General features: G+C 33.0%; 1 protein-coding gene across 1 annotated transcript in view; it reads right to left on the reverse strand.

Moving 5' to 3' along the window:
- The window catches only part of LOC148941706 (adhesion G protein-coupled receptor L2-like), a 224,013-nt gene that overhangs the window by 41,718 nt on the left and 156,900 nt on the right, over positions 1–25,395 (reverse strand). The window contains exon 11 of the mRNA XM_089104233.1: positions 4,257–4,339. Within this exon, the coding sequence (XP_088960359.1) occupies positions 4,257–4,339 (83 nt within the window). The remainder of the gene's footprint in view (positions 1–4,256; positions 4,340–25,395) is intronic.

Genomic DNA, 25,395 nt, shown 5'->3' on the forward strand with positions numbered 1-25,395 from the left:
CAAAGTCAAGGTTATAAGAAAAACAATTCTGAATATTTTTGTCAGTTTGTAGTTTACGCACTAATATCAATATCAGTAATGATTCTATTTGAACTTTCTCCAAGTTGATCAAATTGGTCTCTTAATGGTTAACTATAAAAAAAAAAAATAGCGCACGCCATACTGAATGTGCTTTCAAAAACCCATCTAGTCGAAAACATCTTTGTTATCGTTAATGGTTTCCAAAGATGTAATAAAATAATGGAAAATATAATTCTCTGGTTCAAATCTGAAACCTTAGTCTATTTTCAGATCGAAAAATAAAACCATTTCTATAAAATCTGAACTAATAAGGGTTTTTGGTCGTAAACTCTAGTTTCTTGTAAGAAAATTATGGAAAATACAATGCAACCGAGTCTCTTAAACCCCATAAAGCTCTTTTTAAAAGATACAAGAACTATTTATTTAACACAAAAATTTCGTTTTCAATGAGCACCAAGTAAAGAAAAACCACACGGAATCTGGCAACAGAGTCTCTCAAACCCCGTAAAGCTCTTTTAAAAGATACAAGAACTACTTATTTAACACACGAATTTCGTTTTTAATGGACACTAAGTAAAGAAAAACCACACGGAATCAGGCAACCAAGTCTCTCAAACCCCGTAAAGCTCTTTCAAAAGATAGAAGAACTACTTATTTAACCCACAAATTTTGTTTTTAATGGGTACCAAGTAAAGAAAAACCACACGGAATCAGGCAACCGAGTCTCTCAAACCCCATAAAGCTCTTTTAAAAGATACAAGAACTACTTATTTACAAGAAAAATTTCGTTTTTAATGCGCACCAAGTAAAGAAAAACCACACGGAATCAGGCAACATAGTCTCTTAAACCCCGTAAAGCTATTTTAACAGATACAAGAACTAATTATTTAACACAAAAACTTCATTTTTAATGAGCACTAAGTAAAGAAAAATCACACGGAATCAAGCAACTGAGTCTCTCAAACCCCTTAAAGCTATTTTAAAAGATATACAACCTAATTTTTTAACACATAAACTTCGTTTTTAATGAGCACTAAGTAAAGAAAAACCATACTGAATCAGGCAACTGAGTCTCTCAATCCCCTTAAAGCTCTTTTAAAAGATACAAAAACTACTTCTTTAACACAAAAATTTCGTTTTTAATGTGCACCAAGTAAAGAAAAATCACACGGAATCAGACAACCGAGTCTCTCAAACCCCGTAAAGCTCTTTTAAAAGATACAAGAACTGCTTATTTAACACAAAAATTTCGTTTTTAATGGGCACTAAGTAAAGAAAAACCAAACGGAATCAGGCAACAGATTGTCTCAAACCCCGTAAAGCTCTTTTAAAAGATACAAGAACTACTTATTTAACACAAAAATTGTTTTTTTAATCGGCACCAAGTAAAGAAAAACCACACGGAATCAGGCAATTGAGTCCTCTCAAACCCCGTAAAGCTCTTTTAAAAGATATAAGAACTACTTATTTAACACAAAAATTTTGTTTTAAATGGGAACCAAGTAAAGAAAAACCACACGGAAAAGCCCTTATAATAGCATAGGAAGGAACATAAGCTCCTGGAATAGCATAGGAAGGGGACATAAACCCTTATAATAGCATGGGAGGAAACATAAGCCCTTAAAATAGCATGGGAATTCCTAGACACGCAAGCAAATAACATGGGAATTCCTATACACGCAAGCAAATAACCTGGGAATTCCTATACACGCAAGCAAATAACATGGGATTTCCTATACACGCAAGCAAATACCATGGGAATTCCTATACACACAAGCAAATAACATGGGAATTCCTATACACGCAAGCAAATAACATGGGAATTCATATACACGCAAGCAAATAACGTGGTAATTCCTATACACGCAAGCAAATAACATGTGAAATCCTATACAAGCAAGCAAAGAACATGGGACTTCCTATACAAGCAAGCAAATAACCTGGGAGTTCCTATACAAGCAAGCAAAGAACCGAGGACTCGCTATACACGAAAGCAAATAATATGGGAATTCCTATACACGCAAGCAAATAACATGGGAATTCCTATACACGCAAGCAAATTCAAGCATTTCCATAAAAATAGCTCTTAATAGAACTTTTTAAGTGTGAACTCCTATTTTTCAGACGAAAATATAGAAAATATCGTCAAAACACATTTCTCTGTTTCAATTGTACACATTTTCACATTTTCTGATTCAAATGTGTATCTTCAGTCGTAAAAGCATAGTTTTGATTCAAAAATGAGCCATTTCCATAGCAATAGCTCTTAATAGAACTTTTTAAGTATGAACTCCAATTTTTTCCAACGAGACTATGCAGCTCAACCATATTTAACTAATCCCCGTGTAACTGAATCCGCATGTAACTGAACCCCCCGTGCAACTGAACCCTCGTGCAACTCCACCCCCGTGCAACTCAAGCCCGATTTAACTAAACCCCCGTGCAACTGAACCCCCCATGTAACTGAACCCCTGTATAACCGAAACCCCATACAACTGAACCTCCGTGCTACTGAACCCTCGTGTAACTCGACCCCATTTAACTAATCCCCGTGTAACTGAATCCGCATGTAACTGAACCCCCCGTGCAACTGAACCCTCGTGTAACTCAACTCCCTCAAAACACTCAGCCATTTCTTGTTAATTCTTTTTTATTTCTAAACTATTTAAAATTGACAACACTGTGCAAACCATCACTTGTGTATTATACAGTACACAATCATCCCATCTCCTCCAAAACACTTTTCAGTCATTTCTTGTTAAAAATTATCCAATCACTAATTACCCCCTTTTTTTTTCTCCACCATCATCCAATTCAATCACTAATTAGAATCATTCACACTCCTATTATTCAAAACATTAATTAATATTATTCATAGAGTCCAATTTGCGAATTCTTTATCCCTTTTTGCAAAAATGTCAAATAGTCACTCTCTTTGAAAAACTATACCAGACTATACCCACCAAACCAAACTATACTCACCAAACCAGATTATACCCACCAAACGTGTCTCACGCATGGGTTTTTCTTGCGCAATTCAATGTATTTTTTTCATGTATTTTTGAAACCTTATGCTCAATTCAATGTATTTTTGAATGTATTTTTGAAAGTGCTTAATAGGTAACTACTTCAATGTGGATTGCTTTTGGCTGCCATGTGTTATACAATTTATCTATATTTTATTTATTTGTGTCAAGACCAAGTCCTCCAATTTTTTTGCCTGATACTTGACACTGTAGCCTAATTTTATAAAAATTACATGAAATAATTTTCTTGAAAACATTGCTATTAAAAAGCATTGGAAATCAGTATTTCATACTAAGTACCCCTTTGTATTTTCTTTTTAGTGATGGTGTAGACTTTCTGTTCCAAAAACCGGCAATACAAATTTTATCAGTTTCAAAAGCTGAAATAAAAAAAGCGGTAAGTGAACAAGACTAGTTTTTAGTCAATCTTTGACATTTATTTGATGTTGTAGTATTATGAATTTCTGCTTTTGATTTAATCCTCTTTTGGTTTCAACCTTCTTATATTTTAGTTATTCGTTTTTCATCGACTTTTATTTTGTTTCTTTTTAAGTTCAGGTTGGCATCTTTTCTTTATTTCCTTTCATCTAACATTTTTTTTGTGTGTCTATTAATCATGCCGTGTCCAGGGCCATATCAAGGATTCCTTTTTTTAGGGGGGGGGGGGTACAAAAAAGATTTAAAAAAACTCAGGAATTTTTTTATATTCATTTTTCCTGTGTTTTTACGAGTTGGAAAAACATTTCGGAGGGTGGGGGTCAAATCCCCCACCCTGGATAAGACCTTGGTCGTATTATTGCATTCTCTACTTTTCGGTACTTTATCAAACTTTTTTGCACTCAGTTGGGCTTTGAGCTCAATTATGCAGAAGCTAATATATGGTCATTAAAAACTGATAAAGATAATTAATTAAAACCAATATTATAATTAAATACAAATTATAATTAAATAAATTAAAGCTAATTAATGCTAATAAATTAAATTTAAAAGCTAATAAATGGAAATTAAATCAGTGCGCCTACAGTACGATAAAATTTAAATCGGTTTGACTTTTTAAACTATTAGAAGTATAAAATCGATATATTTCACCAAACAACCATGTTACAAGCTTTTTTGAGGGAGAGGGGAGGGTAAAAAATAAAATTATTCTATAAGCTATTCTATACATTATTTGCAATGTCTCTGATTTGGCATAATATGATTTACTACCTTGTGAATGTTGAGTTTTCTTCTGGCGATTTTGTTGATGATGCTGCTATATGAAGAGCCATCACAAGAATAACCAAATTTACCTGAAAAAAAATATATATAATGAAACAAATAGTACATATCAAGAAAACAGGGGTATATAACTGATAGAAAACTTCCGCATAATCTTGAGATTTGGTAGTTTTTGTTTTTTACTAAGAAAAAAATAATTTTAGTAAAAATTTGCAGGGGGAGATCTACCAAAATAATCTACGTTCAGGGATAGGGAGTTATCGGTTCTTTACTTGTATTTGAAGCCAATGTATGAGCTGAAGAAATATTTTGTAGTTTTTTTTTCTTAGGAGAAATAATTGATTCATCTGCATTTTTACGACCATTCCATGAAAGGGAGTTCTTTTCTTCTTTTTTTTGGGGGGGGGGGACAGGGTTCAATCACGGTAAACATTGGAAGGAAATACCTCAGAAGAAAATTTTTACATTTCCAATGCATTTGCTATCCAAATAACCTATTTTACATGTTTTTATCCCTTGTTGAAAGATCTTAAGCCGAACTGGCCAGCCATGACAAAAAAACCAAGAGAGAAAATTCTCAATGAAAAAAAAAAACAAAACAAATGTGACAGCGGCCAGAGGAGAGGAAAGACGAAAAATGTACAACAACGCGGATATTTCGCCTGTATCAAAGCAAGGCGTCTTCAGCACGAGAAATCCGCGTTGTTTTACATCTTTCGTCTTTCCTCTCCATTGGCCGCAGACTCGTTTGTTGTTTTTTTTTTCATTGAGATTTTCCCCTCTGTTGGTTTTCTTTTATCTCTAGCTCTGTTCCAAAAATTGCCCCCCCCCCTAAAACAAACAACAACTGATATAACCGTCTAATTACGAAATATGGATAAAACTTTATACCTAGGCACCAATGGAAATATAGCGTAATTTGATTTCTTCCAGCCTACATTAAATCAAAATAGTAGGCTACACAGCGTAGCAGAATCGTGTCTAAAAAAGTTCCAGTTGGTAGAACAGCCATATTGGAATCTAGTAAGTCGGTATTACCCCAAAACAGTTTATACTTCCCTAGTACTAATACTTCAGTTCAAATATGAAGTATATAGTACAAGAGCCGCATCTAGTTTTTTTTCTAGAGGGGGGGGGGGTTGAAAAAGGATTTTTTTTTGTGGAGAGGGGGTTATGAAAAACTGAAAAAATATATCAAAGTTTGTTTATATTCATTTTCGTTACGTTTTTACGAGTCGGACAAATATTTCGTATCAAACCCCCTCCCCTCCCTGGATAAGGTCTTGTATAGTGCATCTAAATAGGTAAAGGGTGCTAACAATGAATAGCAGACAACAAGACAACAAAACATTGTATCCAAGTTAATCTATACAACAAAGTCATGTCTATGTTCGTTTGTTTAATATGCATTCCTAAGCAGATGGACCCGCTGGGCGAAAACTTAGCAAGTGTCACACTTTCTGGCAGAAGAATACTAAGGATGGGGACGGGATCAGTTGTAGGGAGAACAAGTTGGAACATTCTTGCTCTCGAAATATAGTTTATATAAGGTTTATTTATATAGTTCTACACTATAGCCGTACTTACCGTCTCACACCTACTTTACGTCCAACAGTTCCCCATTTCAAGACCGGTGGAATCACTTATTTTTATTCTATTAGCATTTTGTTTTACAGCATAAAAGGCACTGTATATAAATAATACACAGAACTCCTCTCATTTGATCTGCCATCAGCGGTCCAGTGTATATTACCCTGGAACGCGTATTTTGGCAGAAACTTTCTCAAAATGCCTTTGAAACCAACTCGAGACTTCGAAACTAATTTTTAATTCCTAAAAACATCTAATAATAACATTGCACTACTAATTACCTATTTTTACATATGTATTGGAATAAATTAATTTAAAATGGTATTCTTTAAAATTTAGTGTTACAATGTTGAAGCCAAGTTTCTCGTTCAAGACCACAGTTCATATAATTATCTAATAATTATATAAACTGTGTTCAAGACAAATCTGACTTGTCTACCCGTGGTAATTATATAAAAACTGTGTTCAAGACAAATCTGACTTGTCTACCCGTGAAAAAATCAAATGTCGCTTATGTTTATAGTTGTTTAAATGTTCTCCGGAGCACTTGCATCTCGGTCCGGGTTTTTATAATGGTTCATATAGGGATTGATCATACTGTATTATATTTATATACAGTGATAAAATGACAAGAAATTACGAGGATTGGCAGGAAAAATCAACCGGAAGCAAGGGCGAGCTTTTCAAAAGACAGTGGGGAGGGGGGCAGTAGGTAATAACAGTGATATCTACTCTACTACTACTAACAACTCACTGCAGCACCAAGCTGCCTGAGGCAAACGGAGTTGCGCACACTCCTCCTTCATCCCAATCTATTCTAAGTTTTCCTCATTACACTCTCCAAAAGTCCCAATCTCAAATAAATTCTCTCTTACGACCTCTTCTCTCCCCATTTGAGGACGACCTGATTGCCTCCGTCAAAATAAATTTATAAACATGTGTTCGTCGGTAATTCTGAATTATTAGAAAAAGCCTGAGATGGCTTGCACAGAAATTTGGATTTTAAAAATTTGAATAGCTATGTATAAGGAATACAAGAAACACGAACACAAACATGCAGCATTTTGTACAACATGAGCTAACCCGTAAATGAAACAAAAACCTCGGAACAAGTTAACAAAAAAATTGAAACATTTCATGGTAACCGCAGTACCATTATTAATTAATTATTAATTAAAAATAATAATTATTAATAATTAATTGTAATTATAATAATTGATAATTCGTAAATATATATATATATATATATATATATATATATATATATATATATATATATATATATATATATATATATATATATATATATATATATATATATATATATATATATATATATATATATATATATATATATATATATACATATATATATATATATATATATATATATATATATATATATATATATATATATATATATATATATATATATATATATATATATATATATATATATATATATATATATATATATATATATATATATATATATATATATATACCAAAAATCTACAAATACAATACCAAAATCTCTATAATACAATTTGGTATATACAATACCAAAAATCTCTATAAGTTTCTCCGTTTTCTGACTTTTATCCAAGTCACAAGTAAAGCCTTATTAGGCTAACTTTTAATAGCATTTGTTCAGAATAACCTATTTTGCAACTCAAGACCTTTTACTTCTACCAAAACATCTTTTTTTGAAGTTTAAAACAATGCTTTGTATTTATCGACTAGTTAAGTTCGGTTTTGGCTTATAGATTCCGGGTCCAGATCTCAGATTCTGGACCATATGAATGTATCTTATTTATTTATTTTCCTTTGCCACTATTTTTTGCAACACCCTCGTTTTTATTTGAACGAAGGTCTGGCATGAATGATATACAACCTGTCGCTTTTTCGTGCATTTTTTTTGTTTTGACTTTTTTTATATTAAGTTTTTAATTTGAGGCAGAGTGTAGTAGCAAAAAAGAATCACTTAAACCTTTAAGGACAGCGCCTTCCTTTTTTAATCTTTTGAATTATTCGATTTTAACTAGTGTAGACTGCTACCTGCCTCCCAGTTTTCCAGAAAATGCCGAATGTAGACGCACTTTAATTTGTATTCAGAAAAATTTAATGAGAATTACCAAATGATAAGATTTAAGAGAAAACGCCAACTATTAAGATTAATACCCCGAGTCATCGTTGTCGTCGCCATCCTCATCCTCTTTCCCAATGCCAAAAAAGGGGACGCATTCGCAGGCAGTTGCATTGGATTTAATTTTTTTCTTTAAACTCTCGGTGAACGTAGGGATGCCTTTACGCTTCTTACCATACTTGAAAGAAATCGTCGTAGCCAAATTTACGTTTTTGAGACCATTCTTCTTTTTATTTATTGCTGTTTCAGAACGCTGAAAAGTCTCTCCACAACGTTATTTGAGCAGGGAAGTCCAAGAATAAACCGAATGATATGCAGAACGATAGTGATTTTTAGCACTCCAATTGGCGTCTTGATGGACGCCACCCAGTTAAGAAAATAAATCGGATTTCCGCCACTAAGCAAACTGTCGTCTGGACTAAGCAGCATCAATGCCCGCCACTCTTTTTCAACCAGCCCAAAATCCCACGAGGGGTGCCCGAACTTTGGCAAAAAAGCCGCAACGATATAATATCACCATCCGATGCGACTTTTGGCTCTACAATCTCAAATATCGCGATCAAATGGGAATCCGTCGACTAGCTGGGACACAGCTTCAATGTAAAATTTCTGGGCAAATCTCTTTGATCCTCTTTTATTTCTTTGTGAACTTTGTAACTTTTCTTGTAAGGATGACAGACGGGTGGTCGCTTCTGGTCCCATGTAAACCTTAGAGGCGGGTAGGAAGAACTCTTCTTTTTTAAGGTTTACAGACTGAACAGATTCAATTTGTTTCGCATAGTCTTTTACCATTAAATTGTGACAAAGGCTCTTCACGACTTCTTGTACTTCTTTTTTAAGCAAGTTAAAATCGTAAATGTGCACAGGTGCTTCTATTTGTATTTGTCTATCACGTCGGTTCTTCCACGTTGGTTATTTTGTTGAAATTTCGCGGGTCTATCCAAGTCCGACAAAAACAAGAACGTTTGTCAATCACTTTTGCCGAAATACCGCCGTTGTATCCACAATTTGAAAATCTAAATGGTGAAAAAAGTGTCAAATCCACCGTTGAAAAAAGTGAAGAATCCAAATTTAAAGTAGAAATAAATTAATTTTAGTAGGTCTAAGAATATTAGAAGAAAAGCGTTCAAAATAGAGTAGTGTACTCTGAAATATAGTAGAAATGGAAGCACTGCTTAATAGTCAAAAATTCAGTAACGCCCCTAGACCCTTTCCCTAGCTACTAAAAATACATTATGCATAATTTATAGAAAAATATGTTCTTTTTCAAAAGTTATGGCTGTACAGGGTCCAAGAGACTCACTCCCTAAATTCTGGGATGTGAGTTCAAGACGCTTAGCGGTAACGATTTGATTTAGTTTCATTTCTTTTTGTTTTTATTTATTTATGTTTATACAGGAAAACTGTATTTTCCCTACAAGCGAATTTATATGATTAGTTAAGAAATTAAATGCAATTATTATTCATTTTTTTGCCTAAATACTTATCGTGATTTTATTTTGTCTGAAAAGCAAGTAATTCCCCAGAAAAAAAATACTAAGATCTAAAGACACAAGAAAGGGTGTATCTGAATTAAGCATAAAATGATGCATCATTCAAATACTTCGTAAAGAACGAAGCAGTAGTAGAGATGACCCTAAAGCTCGTGACACTCACCCCTGCTGCCACCTACAACTTTTTTACATAGTTTAATGGGGACAGTGTCAATGACCTCTTTCTCCAAGGTCTCTTTCTCCAGGTGTGTTTTTTGGCACGCTCGAGGCGAATGTTATGATCCAGAAATAGGAAACGTTGTCTGACAGGTGACGTCAAGTTAATTAATGTCTTTGGAGTTCGACCAGAATTGTTTCCAGGGCAAAGTTTAGATCACACGTGACAGCTAATGTCATGATTGATTGATTTGACACGAAAGGGGAATTAAATTGTTGTTTCTAAGGGGAATTATTGATTCACGAAAGGGGAATTAATTTGTTGTTTCCAAAGAGAATTGTTTCCGAGCGAATGTCTATATTAATGTCTTTGGAGTTCTACCAAGAGAATTGTTTCCGAGCGGATGTTTTGATCTTAGCGATGAATTGTTTTAGCGCGGGAATCAGGTTTCTTAGTAATTTGAAATGCGTCATCGCAGAGATGCCAAAAACAAAAGGAACACGCTGAAATTACGTTTAGGGATTATTTGGGCGAAACCGTTTTAGACATTTTAGGGAATTATTTCAGTGAAACAGTTAGAGACATTTTAAAAGATGATTTAAAAGATGATTTTGGAAGAGAATTTGAGGGTGAATCTCTGTGTTCGTTATAATACACAAGTTCCATTTGAACAGTGTCGTGAGGTCCTCTACCCCAACCCCAAAGGGTTCCAATCCCCCTACCCAACCCCGAAGGAAGCCCCCGGTCCTCAAAGGTTCTCCGGGCGCCCCAAGGGTCCCCCGGCGCCCAAAAGGCTGCCGAGCCCCCATTTTAATACTTTTAAGGCTTTATTATATCTTTTCAGAACAAATTATTATTTTAGGGAATTATTTCGGCAAAACAGTTAGAGACATTTTAAAAGATGATTTAAAAGATGATTTTAGAAGTGGATTTGAGGGTGAAACTCTGTGGTCGTTATAATACACAAGTTCCATTTGAACAGTGTCGTGAGGTCCTCTACCACAACCCCAAAGGGTTCCTATCCCCTACCCAACCCTGAAGGAAGCCTCCGGTCCTCAAAGGTCCCCCAAGCTCCCAAAGGACCACCCGGCCCTCAAGGGTCCCACAGACCCTCAAAGGCCCTCCCCGGGCCCCGTCTTTCGTTGATGTGTGTTGTCTGAAACTTATGATTTGGGATATGTAAATTACTATTTCAGACTTTTCTGAGCTAGATTTCGTAGTCTTTCGTTGGTGTGTGTTGTCTGAAACCTATGATTTGGGATGGGTGGATTGCAATTTTTGACTTTTCTGAGCTGGATTTCTGATGAGCTGGCTGAGCCGTTCATAGGTGTGTGTTGTGTGAAACTTACGATTTGGGATGGTTAATTGCTATTTCTGTCTTTTATTAGCTAGGTTTCTTATCCTTTCATAGGTGTGTATTGACAGAAAATTATGATTTGGGATGTGCAGTTTGCTATTTGGAGTTTTCAGAGCTAGGATTCTTAGTCCCTCATAGGTGTTTGTTGTCTGAAACCTATAGTTTAGGATGAGTAGTTTGCTATTTCAGGCTTTTATGAGCTAGGTTTCTTAGCCTTTCATAGGTGTGTGTTGACTGAAACTTATGATTTGGGATATGTAAATTACTATTTCGGGCTTTTCTGAGTTGGATTTCTTAGTCTTTCATAGGTATGTGTTGTCTGAAACCTATGAATTGGGATGTGTTGGAATATTTCAGTAGCGTTTCGTCATGGTTTACCTTGTCAGAGTTACATTCGTTTGATTTTTCAAACTTCATTTTGGATTTCCTTCGTCGAAATGCAAGAGTTGGAATATTTCAGTAGTGTTTTGTCGTGGTTTACCTTGTCACAGTTACATTCTCTTGATTTTTCAAAGTTTATTTTGAGTTTCTTTCGTTGAAATGCAAGAATTGAAATATTTAAGTAGCGTTTTTTCTTGGTTAACCGTGTCACAGTTTAATTTTCTTCATTTTTCAAAGTTCATTCAGAATTTCTTTTGTTTAAATGCAAGAGTTTGAATACTACAGTAGTGTTTTGTTGCGGTTTAAATTGTCATAGTTACATTGTCTTGATTTTTCATAGTTCCTTTTGGATTTCTTTCATTGAAATGCAAGAGTTGGAATGTTTCAGTAGTGTTTTGTCGTGGTTTACCATGTCACAGTTACATTCCCTTGATTTTTCAAAGTTCATTTTGGATTTCTTTCGTTGAAAAGCAAGAGTTGGAATATTTCAGTAGTGTTTTGTCGTGGTTTACCTTGTCACAGTTACATTCTCTTGATTTTTCAAAATTCATTTTGAATTTCTATCGTTGAAATGCAAGAGCTGGAATATTTCAGTAGTGTTTCGTTGTGGTTTACCTTATCACAGTTACATTCTCTTGATTTTTCAAAGTTCCTTTTGGATTTCTTTCATTGAAATACAAGAGTTGGAATATTTCAGTAGTGTTATGATGTGGTTTACCTTGTCAGAGTTACATTTTCTTGATTTTTCAAAGTTCATTTTGTATTTCTTTCGTTGAAATGCAAGAGTTGGAATATTTCAGTAGTGTTTTGTCATGGTTTACCTTGTCACAGTTACATTTTCTTGATTTTTCAAAGTTCATTTTGAATTTCTTTCATTGAAATGCAAGAGTTGGATTATTTCAGTAGTGTTTTATCGTGGTTAACCTTGTCACAGTTACATTCTCTTGATTTTTCAAAGTTCATTTTGAATTTCTTTCATTTAAATGCAAGAGTTGGAATATTCCAGTAGCGTTTTGTTGTGGTTTACCTTGTCACATTTAAATTCTCTTGATTTTTCAAAGTTCATTTTGAATTTCTTTTGTTGAAAAGCAAGAGTTGGAATATTTCAGTAGTGTTTTGTCGTGGTTTACCTTGTCACAGTTACATTTTCTTGATTTTTCAAAGTTCATTTTGAATTTCTTTCATTGAAATGCAAGAGTTGGAATATTTCAGTAGTGTTTTGTCGTGGTTTACCTTGTCATACTTACATTCTCATGACGTTTCAAAGTTCATTTTGGATTTCCTTTCATTGAAATGCAAGAGTTGGATTATTTCAGTAGTGTTTTGTCGTGGTTTACCTTGTCACACTTACATTCTCTAGATTTTTCAAAGTCCATTTTGAATTTTTTCATTGAAATGCAAGAGTTGGAACATTTCAGTAGTGTTTTGTTCTGGTTTACCTTGTCACAGTTAAATTTTCTCGAATTTTAAAAGTTCATGTTGAATTTCTTTCGTTGAAATTCAAGAGTTGGAATATTCAGTAGTGTTTTTTTGTGGTTTACCTTGTCACAGTTACATTCTCTTGATTTTTCAAAGTTCATTTTTCAATTTCTTTCTTTGAAATGCAAGAGCTGGAATATTTCAGTAGTGTTTTGTTGTGGTTTACCTTGTCACAGTTACATTTTTTTGATTTTTCAAAGTTCATTTTGGATTTCTTTCATTGAAATGCATGAGTTGGAATATTTCAGTAGTGTTTTGTCGTGGTTTACCTTGTCACAGTTACATTCTCATGATTTTTCAAAGTTCATTTTTCAATTTCTTTCGTTGAAATGCAAAAGCTGGAATATTTCTGTAGTGTTTTGTTTTGGTTTACCTTGTCACAGTTACATTTTCTTGATTTTTCAAAGTTCATTTTGGATTTATCTCGTTGAAATGCAAGAGTTGAATTATTTCAGTAATGTTTTGTCTTGGTTTACCTTGTCACAGTTACATTCGCTTGATTTTTCAAAGTTCATTTTGAATTTCTTTCGTTGAAATGCAAGAGTGGGATTATTTCAGTAGAGTTTTGTAGTGGTTTACCTTGTCACAGTTAGATTTTCTTGATTTTTCAGAGTTCATTTTGGATTTCTTTCATTGAAATGCAAGAGTTGGAATATTTCAGTAGCGTTTTGTTGTGGTTTACCTTGTCACGGTTACATTCTCTTGATTTTTCATAGTTCATTTTGAATTTATCTCGCTGAAATGCAAGAGTTGAATTATTTCAGTAATGTTTTGTCGTGGTTTACCTTGTCACAGTTACATTCGCTTGATTTTTTATAGTTCATTTTTAATTTCTTTCATTGAAATGCAAGAGTTGGAATATTTCAGTAGCGTTTTGTCGTGGTTTACCTTGTCACGGTTACATTCTCTTGATTTTTCAAAGTTCATTTTGAATTTCCTTTCACTGAAATGCAAGAGTTGGAATATTTCAGTAGTGTTTTGTCGTGGTTTACCTTGTCACAGATACATTCTCTTGATTTTTAAAAGTTCATTTTGAATTTCTTTCGTTGAAATGCAAGAGTTGGAATATTTCAGTAATGTCTTGTTGTGGTTTACCTTGTCACAGTTACATTAACTCTATTTTTCAAAGTTCATTTTGAATTTCATTCATTGAAATTTGAGGGTTGGATTAATTCAGTCGCGTTTTGTCGTGGTTTACCTTATCACAGTTACATTCACTTGATTTTTCAAAGTTCATTTTCAATTTCCTTCGTTGAAATGCAAGAGTTGGAATATTTCAGCAGATTTCTTTCGTTGAAATGCAAGAGATGGAATATTTCAGTAGTGTTTTGTTGTGGTTCACCTTGTCTCAGTTACATTTTCTTGATTTTTCAAAGTTCATTTTGAATTTCTTTCGTTGAAATGCAAGAGTTGGAATATTTCAGTAGTGTTTTGTCGTGGTTTACCTTGTCAGAGTTACATTTTTTTGATATTTCAAAGTTCATTTTGGATTTCTTTCGTTGAAATGCAAGAGTTGGAATATTTTAGTAGTGTTTGGTTGTGGTTTACCTTGTCACACTTACATTCTCATGATTTTTCAAAGTTCATTTTTCAATTTATTTCGTTGAAATGCAAGAGCTGGAATATTTCAGTAGCGTTTTGTTGTGGTTTACCTTGTCACGGTTACATTCTCTTGATTTTTCAAAGTTTATTTTGAATTTATCTCGCTGAAATGCAAGAGTTGAATTATTTCAGTAAGGTTTTGTCATGGTTTACCTTGTCACAGTTACATTCGCTTGATTTTTTAAAGTTCATTTTGAATTTCTTTCATTGAAATGCAAGAGTTGGATTATTTCAGTAGCGTTTTGTTGTGGTTTACCTTGTCACGGTTACATTCTCTTGATTTTTCAAAGTTCATTTTGAATTTCCTTTCATTGAAATGCAAGAGTTGAATTATTTCAGTAATGTTTTGTCTTGGTTTACCTTGTCACAGTTACATTCGCTTGATTTTTCAAAGTTCATTTTGAATTTCTTTCGTTGAAATGCAAGAGTGGGATTATTTCAGTAGCGTTTTGTCGTGGTTTACCTTGTCACAGTTAGATTTTCTTGATTTTTCAGAGTTCATTTTGGATTTCTTTCATTGAAATGCAAGAGTTGGAATATTTCAGTAGCGTTTTGTTGTGGTTTACCTTGTCACGGTTACATTCTCTTGATTTTTCAAAGTTCATTTTGAATTTATCTAGATGAAATGCAAGAGTTGAATTATTTCAGTAATGTTTTGTCGTGGTTTACCTTGTCACAGTTACATTCGCTTGATTTTTTAAAGTTCATTTTGAATTTCTTTCATTGAAATGCAAGAGTTGGATTATTTCAGTAGCGTTTTGTCGTGGTTTACCATGTCACAGTTACATTCCCTTGATTTTTCAAAGTTCATTTTGGATTTCTTTCGTTGAAATGCAAGAGTTGGAATATTTCAGTGGATTTCTTTCGTTGAAATGCAAGAGTTGGAATATTTCAATAGTGTTTTGTTGTGGTTCACCTTGTCTCAGTTACATTTTCTTGATTTTTCAAAGTTTATTTTGAATTTCTTTCATTGAAATGCAAGAGTTGGATTATTTCAGTAGTGTTTTGTCATGGCTTACCTTGTCACAGTTACATTCTCTTGATTTTTCAAAGTTCATTTTGGATTTCTTTCATTGAAATGCAAGATTTGAATTATTTCAGTAGTGTTTTGTCGTGGTTTACCTTGTCACAGTTACATTCTCTTGATTTTTCAAAGTTCATTTTGGATTTATCTCGTTGAAATGCAAGAGTTGAATTATTTCAGTAGTGTTTGGTTGTGGTTTACCTTGTCACAGTTACTTCTCTTGATTTTTCAAAGTTCATTTAGGATTTCTTTCGTTGAAATGCAAGAGTTGGAATATTTCAGTAGTGTTTGGTTGTGGTTTACCGTGTCACAGTTACATTCTCTTGATTTTTCAAAGTTCATTTTGAATTTCTTTCGTTGAAATGCAAGGGTTGGAATATTTCAGTAGTGTTTTGTCGTGGTTTACCATGTCACAGTTATATTCCCTTGATTTTTCAAAGTTCATTTTGGATTTCTTTCGTTGAAATGCAAGAGTTGGAATATTTCAGTGGATTTCTTTCGTTGAAATGCAAGAGTTGGAATATTTCAATAGTGTTTTGTTGTGGTTCACCTTGTATCAGTTACATTTTCTTGATTTTTCAAAGTTCATTTTGGATTTATCTCGTTGAAATGCAAGAGTTGGAATATTTCAGTAGTGTTTGGTTGTGGTTTACCTTGTCACAGTTACATTCTCTTGATTTTTCAAAGTTCATTTTGCATTTCTGTCGTTGAAATGCAAGAGTTGGAATATTTCAGTAGTGTTTGGTTGTGGTTTACCGTGTCACAGTTACATTCCCTTGATTTTTCAAAGTTCATTTTGAATTTCCTTCATTGAAATGCAAGAGTTGGAATATTTCCGTAGTGTTTTGTCGTGGTTTACCTTGTCACAGCTACATTCTCTTGATTTTTCAAAATTCATTTTGAATTTCTTTCGTCGAAATGCAAGAGCTGGAATATTTCAGTAGTGTTTTGTTGTGGTTTACCTTATCACAGTTACATTCTCTTGATTTTTCAAAGTTCCTTTTGGATTTCTTTCATTGAAATTCAAGAGTTGGAATATTTCAGTAGTGTTATGATGTGGTTTACCTTGTCAGAGTTACATTTTCTTGATTTTTCAAAGTTCATTTTGGATTTCTTTCGTTGAAATGCAAGAGTTGGAATATTTCAGTAGTGTTTTGTCATGGTTTACCTTGTCTAAGTTACATTTTTTTGATTTTTCAAAGTTTATTTTGGATTTCTTTCATTGAAATGCAAGAGTTGGAATATTTCAGTAGTGTTTTGTCGTGGTTAACCTTGTCACAGTTACATTTTCTTTATATTTCAAAGTTCATTTTGAATTTATTTAATTTAAATGCAAGAGTTGGAATATTCCAGTAGCGTTTTGTTGTGGTTTACCTTGTCACACTTACATTCTCTTGATTTTTCAAAGTTCATTTTGAATTTCTTTTGTTGAAAAGCAAGAGTTGGAATATTTCAGTAGCGTTTTGTCGTGGTTTACCTTGTCACAGTTACATTTTCTTGATTTTTCAAAGTTCATTTTGGGTTTCTTTCATTGAAATGCAAGAGTTGGAATATTTCAGTAGTATTTTGTCGTGGTTTACCTTGTCACACTTACATTCTCATGACGTTTCAAAGTTCATTTTGGATTTCCTTTCATTGAAATGCAAGAGTTGAATTATTTTAGTAGTGTTTTGTCGTGGTTTACCTTGTCACACTTACATTCTCTAGATTTTTCAAAGTCCATTTTCAATTTCTTTCATTGAAATGCAAGAGTTGGAATATTTCAGTAGTGTTTTGTTGTGGTTTACCTTGTCACACTTACATTTTTTTGATTTTTCAAAGTTCATTGTGGATTTCTTTCGTTGAAAAGCATGAGTTGGAATATTTCAGTAGTGTTTTGTTGTGGTTTACCTTGTCACAGTTACATTCTCATGATTTTTCAAAGTTCATTTTTCAATTTATTTCGTTGAAATGCAAGAGCTGGAATATTTCAGTAGTGTTTTGTTGTGGTTTACCTTGTCACAGTTACATTTTTTTGATTTTTCAAAGTTCATTTTGGATTTCTTTCATTGAAATGCATGAGTTGGAATATTTCAGTAATGTTTTGTCGTGGTTTACCTTGTCACAGTTACATTCGCTTGATTTTTCAAAGTTCATTTTGAATTTCTTTCGTTGAAATGCAAGAGTGGGATTATTTCAGTAGCGTTTTGTCGTGGTTTACCTTGTCACAGTTAGATTTTCTTGATTTTTCAGAGTTCATTTTGGATTTCTTTCATTGAAATGCAAGAGTTGGAATATTTCAGTAGCGTTTTGTTGTGGTTTACCTTGTCACGGTTACATTCTCTTGATTTTTCAAAGTTTATTTTGAATTTATCTCGCTGAAATGCAAGAGTTGAATTATTTCAGTAATGTTTTGTCGTGGTTTACCTTGTCACAGTTACATTCTCTTGATTTTTTAAAGTTCATTTTGAATTTCTTTCATTGAAATGCAAGAGTTGGATTATTTCAGTAGCGTTTTGTTGTGGTTTACCTTGTCACGGTTACATTCTCTTGATTTTTCAAAGTTCATTTTGAATTTCCTTTCATTGAAATGCAAGAGTTGGAATATTTCAGTAGTTTTTTGTCGTGGTTTACCTTGTCACAGTTACTTCTCTTGATTTTTCAAAGTTCATTTTGAATTTCTTTCGTTGAAATGCAAGAGTTGGAATATTTCAGTAGTGTTTGGTTGTGGTTTACCGTGTCACAGTTACATTCCCTTGATTTTTCAAATTTCATTTTGAATTTCTTTCATTGAAATGCAAGAGTTGGAATGTTTCAGTAGTGTTTTGTCGTGGTTTACCATGTCACAGTTACATTCCCTTGATTTTTCAAAGTTCATTTCGAATTTCTTTCGTTGAAATGCAAGAGTTGGAATATTTCAGCGGATTTCTTTCGTTGAAATGCAAGAGATGGAATATTTCAGTAGTGTTTTGTTGTGGTTCACCGTGTCTAAGTTACATTCTCTGGATTTTTCAAAGTTCATTTTGAATTTCTTTCATTGAAATGTAAGAGTTGGAATATTTCAGTAGTGTTTTGTCGTGGTTTACCTTGTCACAGTTACATTCTCTTGATTTTTCAAAGTTCATTTTGAATTTCTTTCATTGAAATTCAAGAGTTGGATTATTTCAGTAGTGTTTTGTCGTGGTTTACCTTGTCAAAGTTACATACTCTTGATTTTTCAAAGTTCATTTTGAATTTCTTTCGTTGAAATGCAAGAGTTGGAATATTTCAGTAGTGTTTGGTTGTGGTTTACCTTGTCACAGTTACATTCTCTTGATTTTTCAAAGTTCATTTTGAATTTCTTTCGTTGAAATGCAAGAGTTGGAATATTTCAGTAGTGTTTGGTTGTGGTTTCCGTGTCACAGTTACATTCTCTTGATTTTTCAAATTTCATTTTGAATTTCTTTCATTGAAATGCAAGAGTTGGAATGTTTCAGTAGTGTTTTGTCGTGGTTTACCACGTCACAGTTACATTCTCTTGATTTTTCAAAGTTCATTTCGGATTTCTTTCGTTGAAATGCAAGAGTTGGAATATTTCAGTGGATTTCTTTCGTTGAAATGCAAGAGTTGGAATATTCCAATAGTGTTTTGTTGTGGTTCACCTTGTCACAGTTACATTTTCTTGATTTTTCAAAGTTCATTTTGAATTTCTTTCATTGAAATGCAAGTTGGATTATTTCAGTAGTGTTTTGTCGTGGTTTACCTTGTCACAGTTACATTCTCTTGATTTTTCAAAGTTCATTTTGGATTTCTTTCATTGAAATGCAAGAGTTGAATTATTTTAGTAGTGTTTTGTCGTGGTTTACCTTGTCACAGTTACATTCTCTTGATTTTTCAAAGTTCATTTTGAATCTCTTTTGTTGAAATGCAAGAGATGTAATATTTCAGTAGTGTTTTGTCGTGGTTTATCATGTCACAGTTACATTGTCTTGATTTTTCAAAGTTCATTTTGGATTTCTTTCGTTGAAATGCAAGAGTTGGAATATTTCAGTGGATTTCTTTCGTTGAAATGCAAGAGTTGGAATATTTCAATAGTGTTTTGTTGTGGTTCACCTTGTCAAAGTTACATTCTCTTGATTTTTCAAAGTTCAGTTTGAATTTATTTCGTTGAAATGCAAGAGTTGGATTATTTTTGTAGTGTTTTGTCGTGGTTTACCTTGTCACAGTTACATTCTCTTGATTTTTCAAAGTTCCATTTGGATTTCATTCATTGAAATGCAAGAGTTGGATTATTTCAGTAGTGTTTTGTCGTGCATTACCTTGTCACAGTTACATTCTCTTGATTTTTCAAAGTTCATTTTGGATTTATCTCGTTGAAATGCAAGAGTTGGAATATTTCAGTAGTGTTTGGTTGTGGTTTACCGTGTCACAGTTACATTCTCTTGATTTTTCAAAGTTCATTTTGAATTTCTTTTGTTGAAATGCAAGAGTTGGAATATTTCAGTAGTGTTTGGTTGTGGTTTACCGTGTCACAGTTACATTCTTTTGATTTTTCAAAGTTCATTTTGAATTTCTTTCATTGAAATGCATGAGTTGGAATATTTCGGTAGTGTTTTGTCGTGGTTTACCTTGTCACAGTTATATTCTCTTGATTTTTCAAAGTTCATTTGGATTTCTTTCCTTGAAATGCAAGAGTTGGAATATTTCAGTAGCGTTTTGTAGTGGTTTACCGTGTCACAGTTACATTCTCTTGATTATTCAAAGTTCATTTTGGATTTCTTTCCTTGAAATGCAAGAGTTGGAATATTTCAATAGAGTTTTGTCGTGGTTTACCTTGTCACAGTTACATTCTCTTGATTTTTTTCAAAGTTAATTTTGAATTTCTTTCCTTGAAATGCAAGAGTGGGATTATTTCAGTAGCGTTTTGTAGTGGTTTACCTTGTCACAGTTACATTCCCTTGATTTTTCAAAGTTCCTTTTGGATTTCCTTTCGTTGAAATGCAAGAGTTGGAATATTTCAGTAGTGTTTGTCAGGGTTTACCTTGTCACAGTTACATTCCCTTGATTTTTCAAAGTTCATTTTGAATTTCCTTTCATTGAAATGCAAGAGTTGGAATATTTCAGTAGTGTTTTGTCGTGACTTACCTTGTCACAGTTACATTCTCTTGATTTTTCAAAGTTCATTTTGAATTTCTTTCGTTGAAATGCAAGAGTTGGAATATTTCAGTAGTGTTTGGTTGTGGTTTACCGTGTCACAGTTACATTATTTTGATTTTTCAAAGTTCATTTTGAATTTCTTTCATTGAAATGCACGAGTTGGAATGTTTCAGTAGTGTTTTGTCGTGGTTTACCATGTCACAGTTACATTCCCTTGATTTTTCAAAGTTCATTTTGGATTTCTTTCGTTGAAATGCAAGAGTTGGAATATTTCAGTGGATTTCTTTCGTTGAAATGCAAGAGTTGGAATATTTCAATAGTTTTTTTTTGTGGTTCACCTTGTCACAGTTACATTCTCTTGATTTTTCAAAGTTCATTTGAATTTCTTTCATTGAAATGTAAGTTGGATTATTTCAGTAGTGTTTTGTCGTGGTTTACCTTGTCACAGTTACATTTTCTTGATTTTTCAAAGTTTAATTTGGAATTTCTTTCATTGAAATGCAAGAGTTGAATTATTTCAGTAATGTTCTTTAGTGGTTTACCTTGTCACAGTTACATTCTCTTGATTTTTCAAAGTTCCTTTGAATTTCTTTCGTTGAAATGCAAGAGTTGGAATATTTCAGTAGTGTTTTGTTGTGATTTACCGTGTCACAGTTACATTCTCTTGATTTTTCAAATTTCATTTTGAATTTCTTTCATTGAAATGCAAGAGTTGGAATGTTTCAGTAGTGTTTTGTCGTGGTTTACCATGTCACAGTTACATTCACTTGATTTTTCAAAGTTCATTTTGGATTTCTTTCGTTGAAATGCAAGAGTTGGAATATTTCAGTGGATTTCTTTCGTTGAAATGCAAGAGTTGGAATATTTCAATAGTGTTTTGTTGTGGTTCACCTTGTCTAAGTTACATTTTCTTGATTTTTCAAAGTTCATTTTGAATTTCTTTCATTGAAATGCAAGAGTTGGAGTATTCCAGTAGTGTTTTGTTGTGGTTAATCTTGTCACAATTACATTCTCTTGATTTTTCAAAGTTCATTGTGAATTTATTTCATTAAAATGCAAGAGTTTTAATATTTCAGCATTGTTTTGTCGTGGTTTACCATGTCACAGTTACATTCTCTTGATTATTCAAAGTTCATTGTGGATTTCTTTCATTGAAATGTAAGAGTTGGAATATTTCAATAGTGTTTTGTTGTGGTTTACCTTGTCACAGTTATATTCTCTTAATTTTTAAAAGTTCAGTTTGAATTTAATTCATTGAAATGAAAGTTGTGTAATATTTAAGTATATTTTGTTTTAGGTTTAACTTGTCACAGTTACATTCTTTTGAATTTTCAAAGTTCATTTTGAATTTCTTTCATTGAGATGCAAGAGTTGGAATATTTCGGTAGTGTTTTGTCGTGGTTTACCTTGTCACAGTTATATTCTCTTGATTTTTCAAAGTTCATTTGGATTTCTTTCCTTGAAATGCAAGAGTCGGAATATTTCAGTAGCGTTTTGTCGTGGTTTACCATGTCACAGTTACATTCCCTTGATTTTTCAAAGTTCATTTCGGATTTCTTTCGTTGAAATGCAAGAGTTGGAATATTTCAGTGGATTTCTTTCGTTGAAATGCAAGAGTTGGAATATTTCAATAGTGTTTTGTTGTGGTTCACCTTGTCTAAGTTACATTTTCTGGATTTTTCAAAGTTCATTTTGAATTTCTTTCATTGAAATGCAAGAGTTGGATTATTTCAGTAGTGTTTTGTAGTGGTTTACCTTGTCACAGTTACATTCTCTTGATTTTTCAAAGTTCAATTTGGATTTCTTTCCTTGAAATGCAAGAGTTGTATTATTTCAGTAGTGTTTTCTCGTGGTTTACCTTGTCACAGATACATTTTCTTGATTTTTCAAAGTTCATTTTGGATTTATCTCGTTGAAATGCAAGAGTTGGAATATTTCAGTAGTGTTTGGTTGTGGTTTACCTTGTCACAGTTACATTCTCTTGATTTTTCAAAGTTCATTTTGAATTTCTTTCGTTGAAATGCAAGAGTTGGAATATTTCAGTAGTGTTTGCTTGTGGTTCACCGTGTCACAGTTACATTCTTTTGATTTTTCAAAGTTCATTTTGAATTTCTTTCATTGAAATGCATGAGTTGGAATATTTCAGTAGTGTTTTGTCGTGGTTTACCTTGTCACAGTTATATTCTCTTGATTTTTCAAAGTTCATTTGGATTTCTTTCCTTGAAATGCAAGAGTTGGAATATTTCAGTAGCGTTTTGTAGTGGTTTACCCTGTCACAGTTACATTCTCTTGATTATTCAAAGTTCATTTTGGATTTCTTTCCTTGAAATGCAAGAGTTGGAATATTTCAATAGAGTTTTGTCGTGGTTTACCTTGTCACAGTTACATTCTCTTGATTTTTTTCAAAGTTCATTTTGAATTTCTTTCCTTGAAATGCAAGAGTGGGATTATTTCAGTAGCGTTTTGTAGTGGTTTACCTTGTCACAGTTACATTCCCTTGATTTTTCAAAGTTCCTTTTGGATTTCCTTTCGTTGAAATGCAAGAGTTGGAATATTTCAGTAGTGTTTGTCAGGGTTTACCTTGTCACAGTTACATTCTCTTAATTTTTCAAAGTTCATTTTGAATTTCTTTCGTTGAAATGCAAGAGTTGGAATATATCAGTAGTGTTTTGTTGTGGTTTAACTTGTCACAGTTGCATTCTCTTGATTTTTCTAATTTCATTTTTAATTTCTTTCATTGAAATGCGAGAGTTGGAATGTTTTAGTAGTGTTTTGTCGTGGTTTACCACGTCACAGTTACATTACCTTGATTTTTCAAAGTTCATTTCGAATTTCTTTCGTTGAAATGCAAGAGTTGGAATATTTCAGCGGATTTCTTTCGTTGAAATGCAAGAGATGGAATATTTCAGTAGTGTTTTGTTGTGGTTCACCTTGTCTAAGTTACATTCTCTGGATTTTTCAAAGTTCATTTTGAATTTCGTTCATTGAAATGCAAGAGTTGGATTATTTCAGTAGTGTTTTGTCTTGGTTTACCTTGTCACAGTTACATTATCTTGATTTTTTAAAGTTCATTTTGGATTTATTTCGTTGACATGCACGAGTTGGATTATTTCAGTAGTGTTTTGTCGTGGTTTACCTTGTCACGGTTACATTCTCTTGATTTTTCAAAGTTGATTTTGAATTTCTTCAGTTGAAATGCAAGAGTTGGAATATTTCAGTAGTGTTTGGTTGTGGTTTACCGTGTCACAGTTACATTCTCTTGATTTTTCAAAGTTCCTTTTGAATTTCTTTCATTGAAATGCAAGAGTTGGAATGTTTCAGTAGTGTTTTGTCGTGGTTTACCATGTCACAGTTACATTCCCTTGATTTTTCAAAGTTCATTTCGGATTTCTTTCGTTGAAATGCAAGAGTTGGAATATTTCAGTGGATTTCTTTCGTTGAAATGCAAGAGTTGGAATATTTCAATAGTGTTTTGTTGTGGTTCACCTTGTCACAGTTACATTTTCTTGATTTTTCAAAGTTCATTTTGAATTTCTTTCATTGAAATGCAAGTGTTGGATTATTTCAGTAGTGTTTTGTCGTGTTTTACCTTGTCACAGTTACATTCTCTTGATTTTTCAAAGTTTATTCTGAATTTCTTTCATTGAAATGCAAGAGTTGGATTATTTCAGTAATGTTTTGTCGTGGTTTACCTTGTCACAGTTACATTCCCTTGATTTTTCAAAGTTCATTTTGGATTTATCTCGTTGAAATGCAAGAGTTGGAATATTTCAGTAGTGTTTGGTTGTGGTTTACCTTATCACAGATACATTCTCTTGATTTTTCAAAGTTCATTTTGAATTTCTTTCCTTGAAATGCAAGAATTGGAAAATTTCATTTGTGTTTTGTCGGGCTTTACCTTTTAACAGTTATACTCTCGTTATTTTCCAAAGTTTATTTTGAATTTCTTTCATTGAAATGCAAGAGTTGGAATGTTTCAGTAGTGTTCTTTGGTGGTTTACATTGTCACACTTACACTCTCTTGATTTTTCAAATTTCATTTTAATTTCTTTCCTTGAAATGCAAGAGTTGGAATATTTCAGTAGCGTTTTGTAGTGGTTTACCCTGTCACAGTTACATTCTCTTGATTATTCAAAGTTCATTTTGGATTTCTTTCGTTGAAAAGCAAGAGTTGGAATATTTCAGTAGCGTTTTGTCGTGGTTTACCTTGTCACAGCTAAATTCCCTTGATTTTTCGAAGTTCCTTTTGGATTTCCTTTCGTTGAAATGCAAGAGTTGGAATATTTCAGTAGTGTTTTGTCAGGGTTTACCTTGTCACAGTTACATTCTCTTAATTTTTCAAAGTTCATTTTGAATTTCTATCGTTGAAATGCAAGAGTTGGAATATTTCAGTAGTGTTTTGTTGTGGTTTAGCTTGTGACAGTTAGATTTTCTTGATTTTTCAGAGTTCATTTTGGATTTCTTTCATTGAAATGCAAGAGTTGGAATATTTCAGTAGCGTTTTGTTGTGGTTTACCTTGTCACGGTTACATTCTCTTGATTTTTCAAAGTTTATTTTGAATTTATCTCGCTGAAATGCAAGAGTTGAATTATTTCAGTAATGTTTTGTCGTGGTTTACCTTGTCACAGTTACATTCGCTTGATTTTTTAAAGTTCATTTTGAATTTCTTTCATTGAAATGCAAGAGTTGGAATATTTCAGTTGTGTTTTGTTGTGGTTTACCTTGTCACTGTTACACTCGCTTTATTTTTCAAAGTTCATTTTTGAATTTCCTTTCATTGAA

This window comes from Artemia sp. Qi Xiang Cuo, chromosome 18 (genome assembly GCF_049724085.1).
Source record: "Artemia sp. Qi Xiang Cuo chromosome 18, ASM4972408v1, whole genome shotgun sequence".
NCBI lineage: Eukaryota > Metazoa > Arthropoda > Branchiopoda > Anostraca > Artemiidae > Artemia > Artemia sp. Qi Xiang Cuo.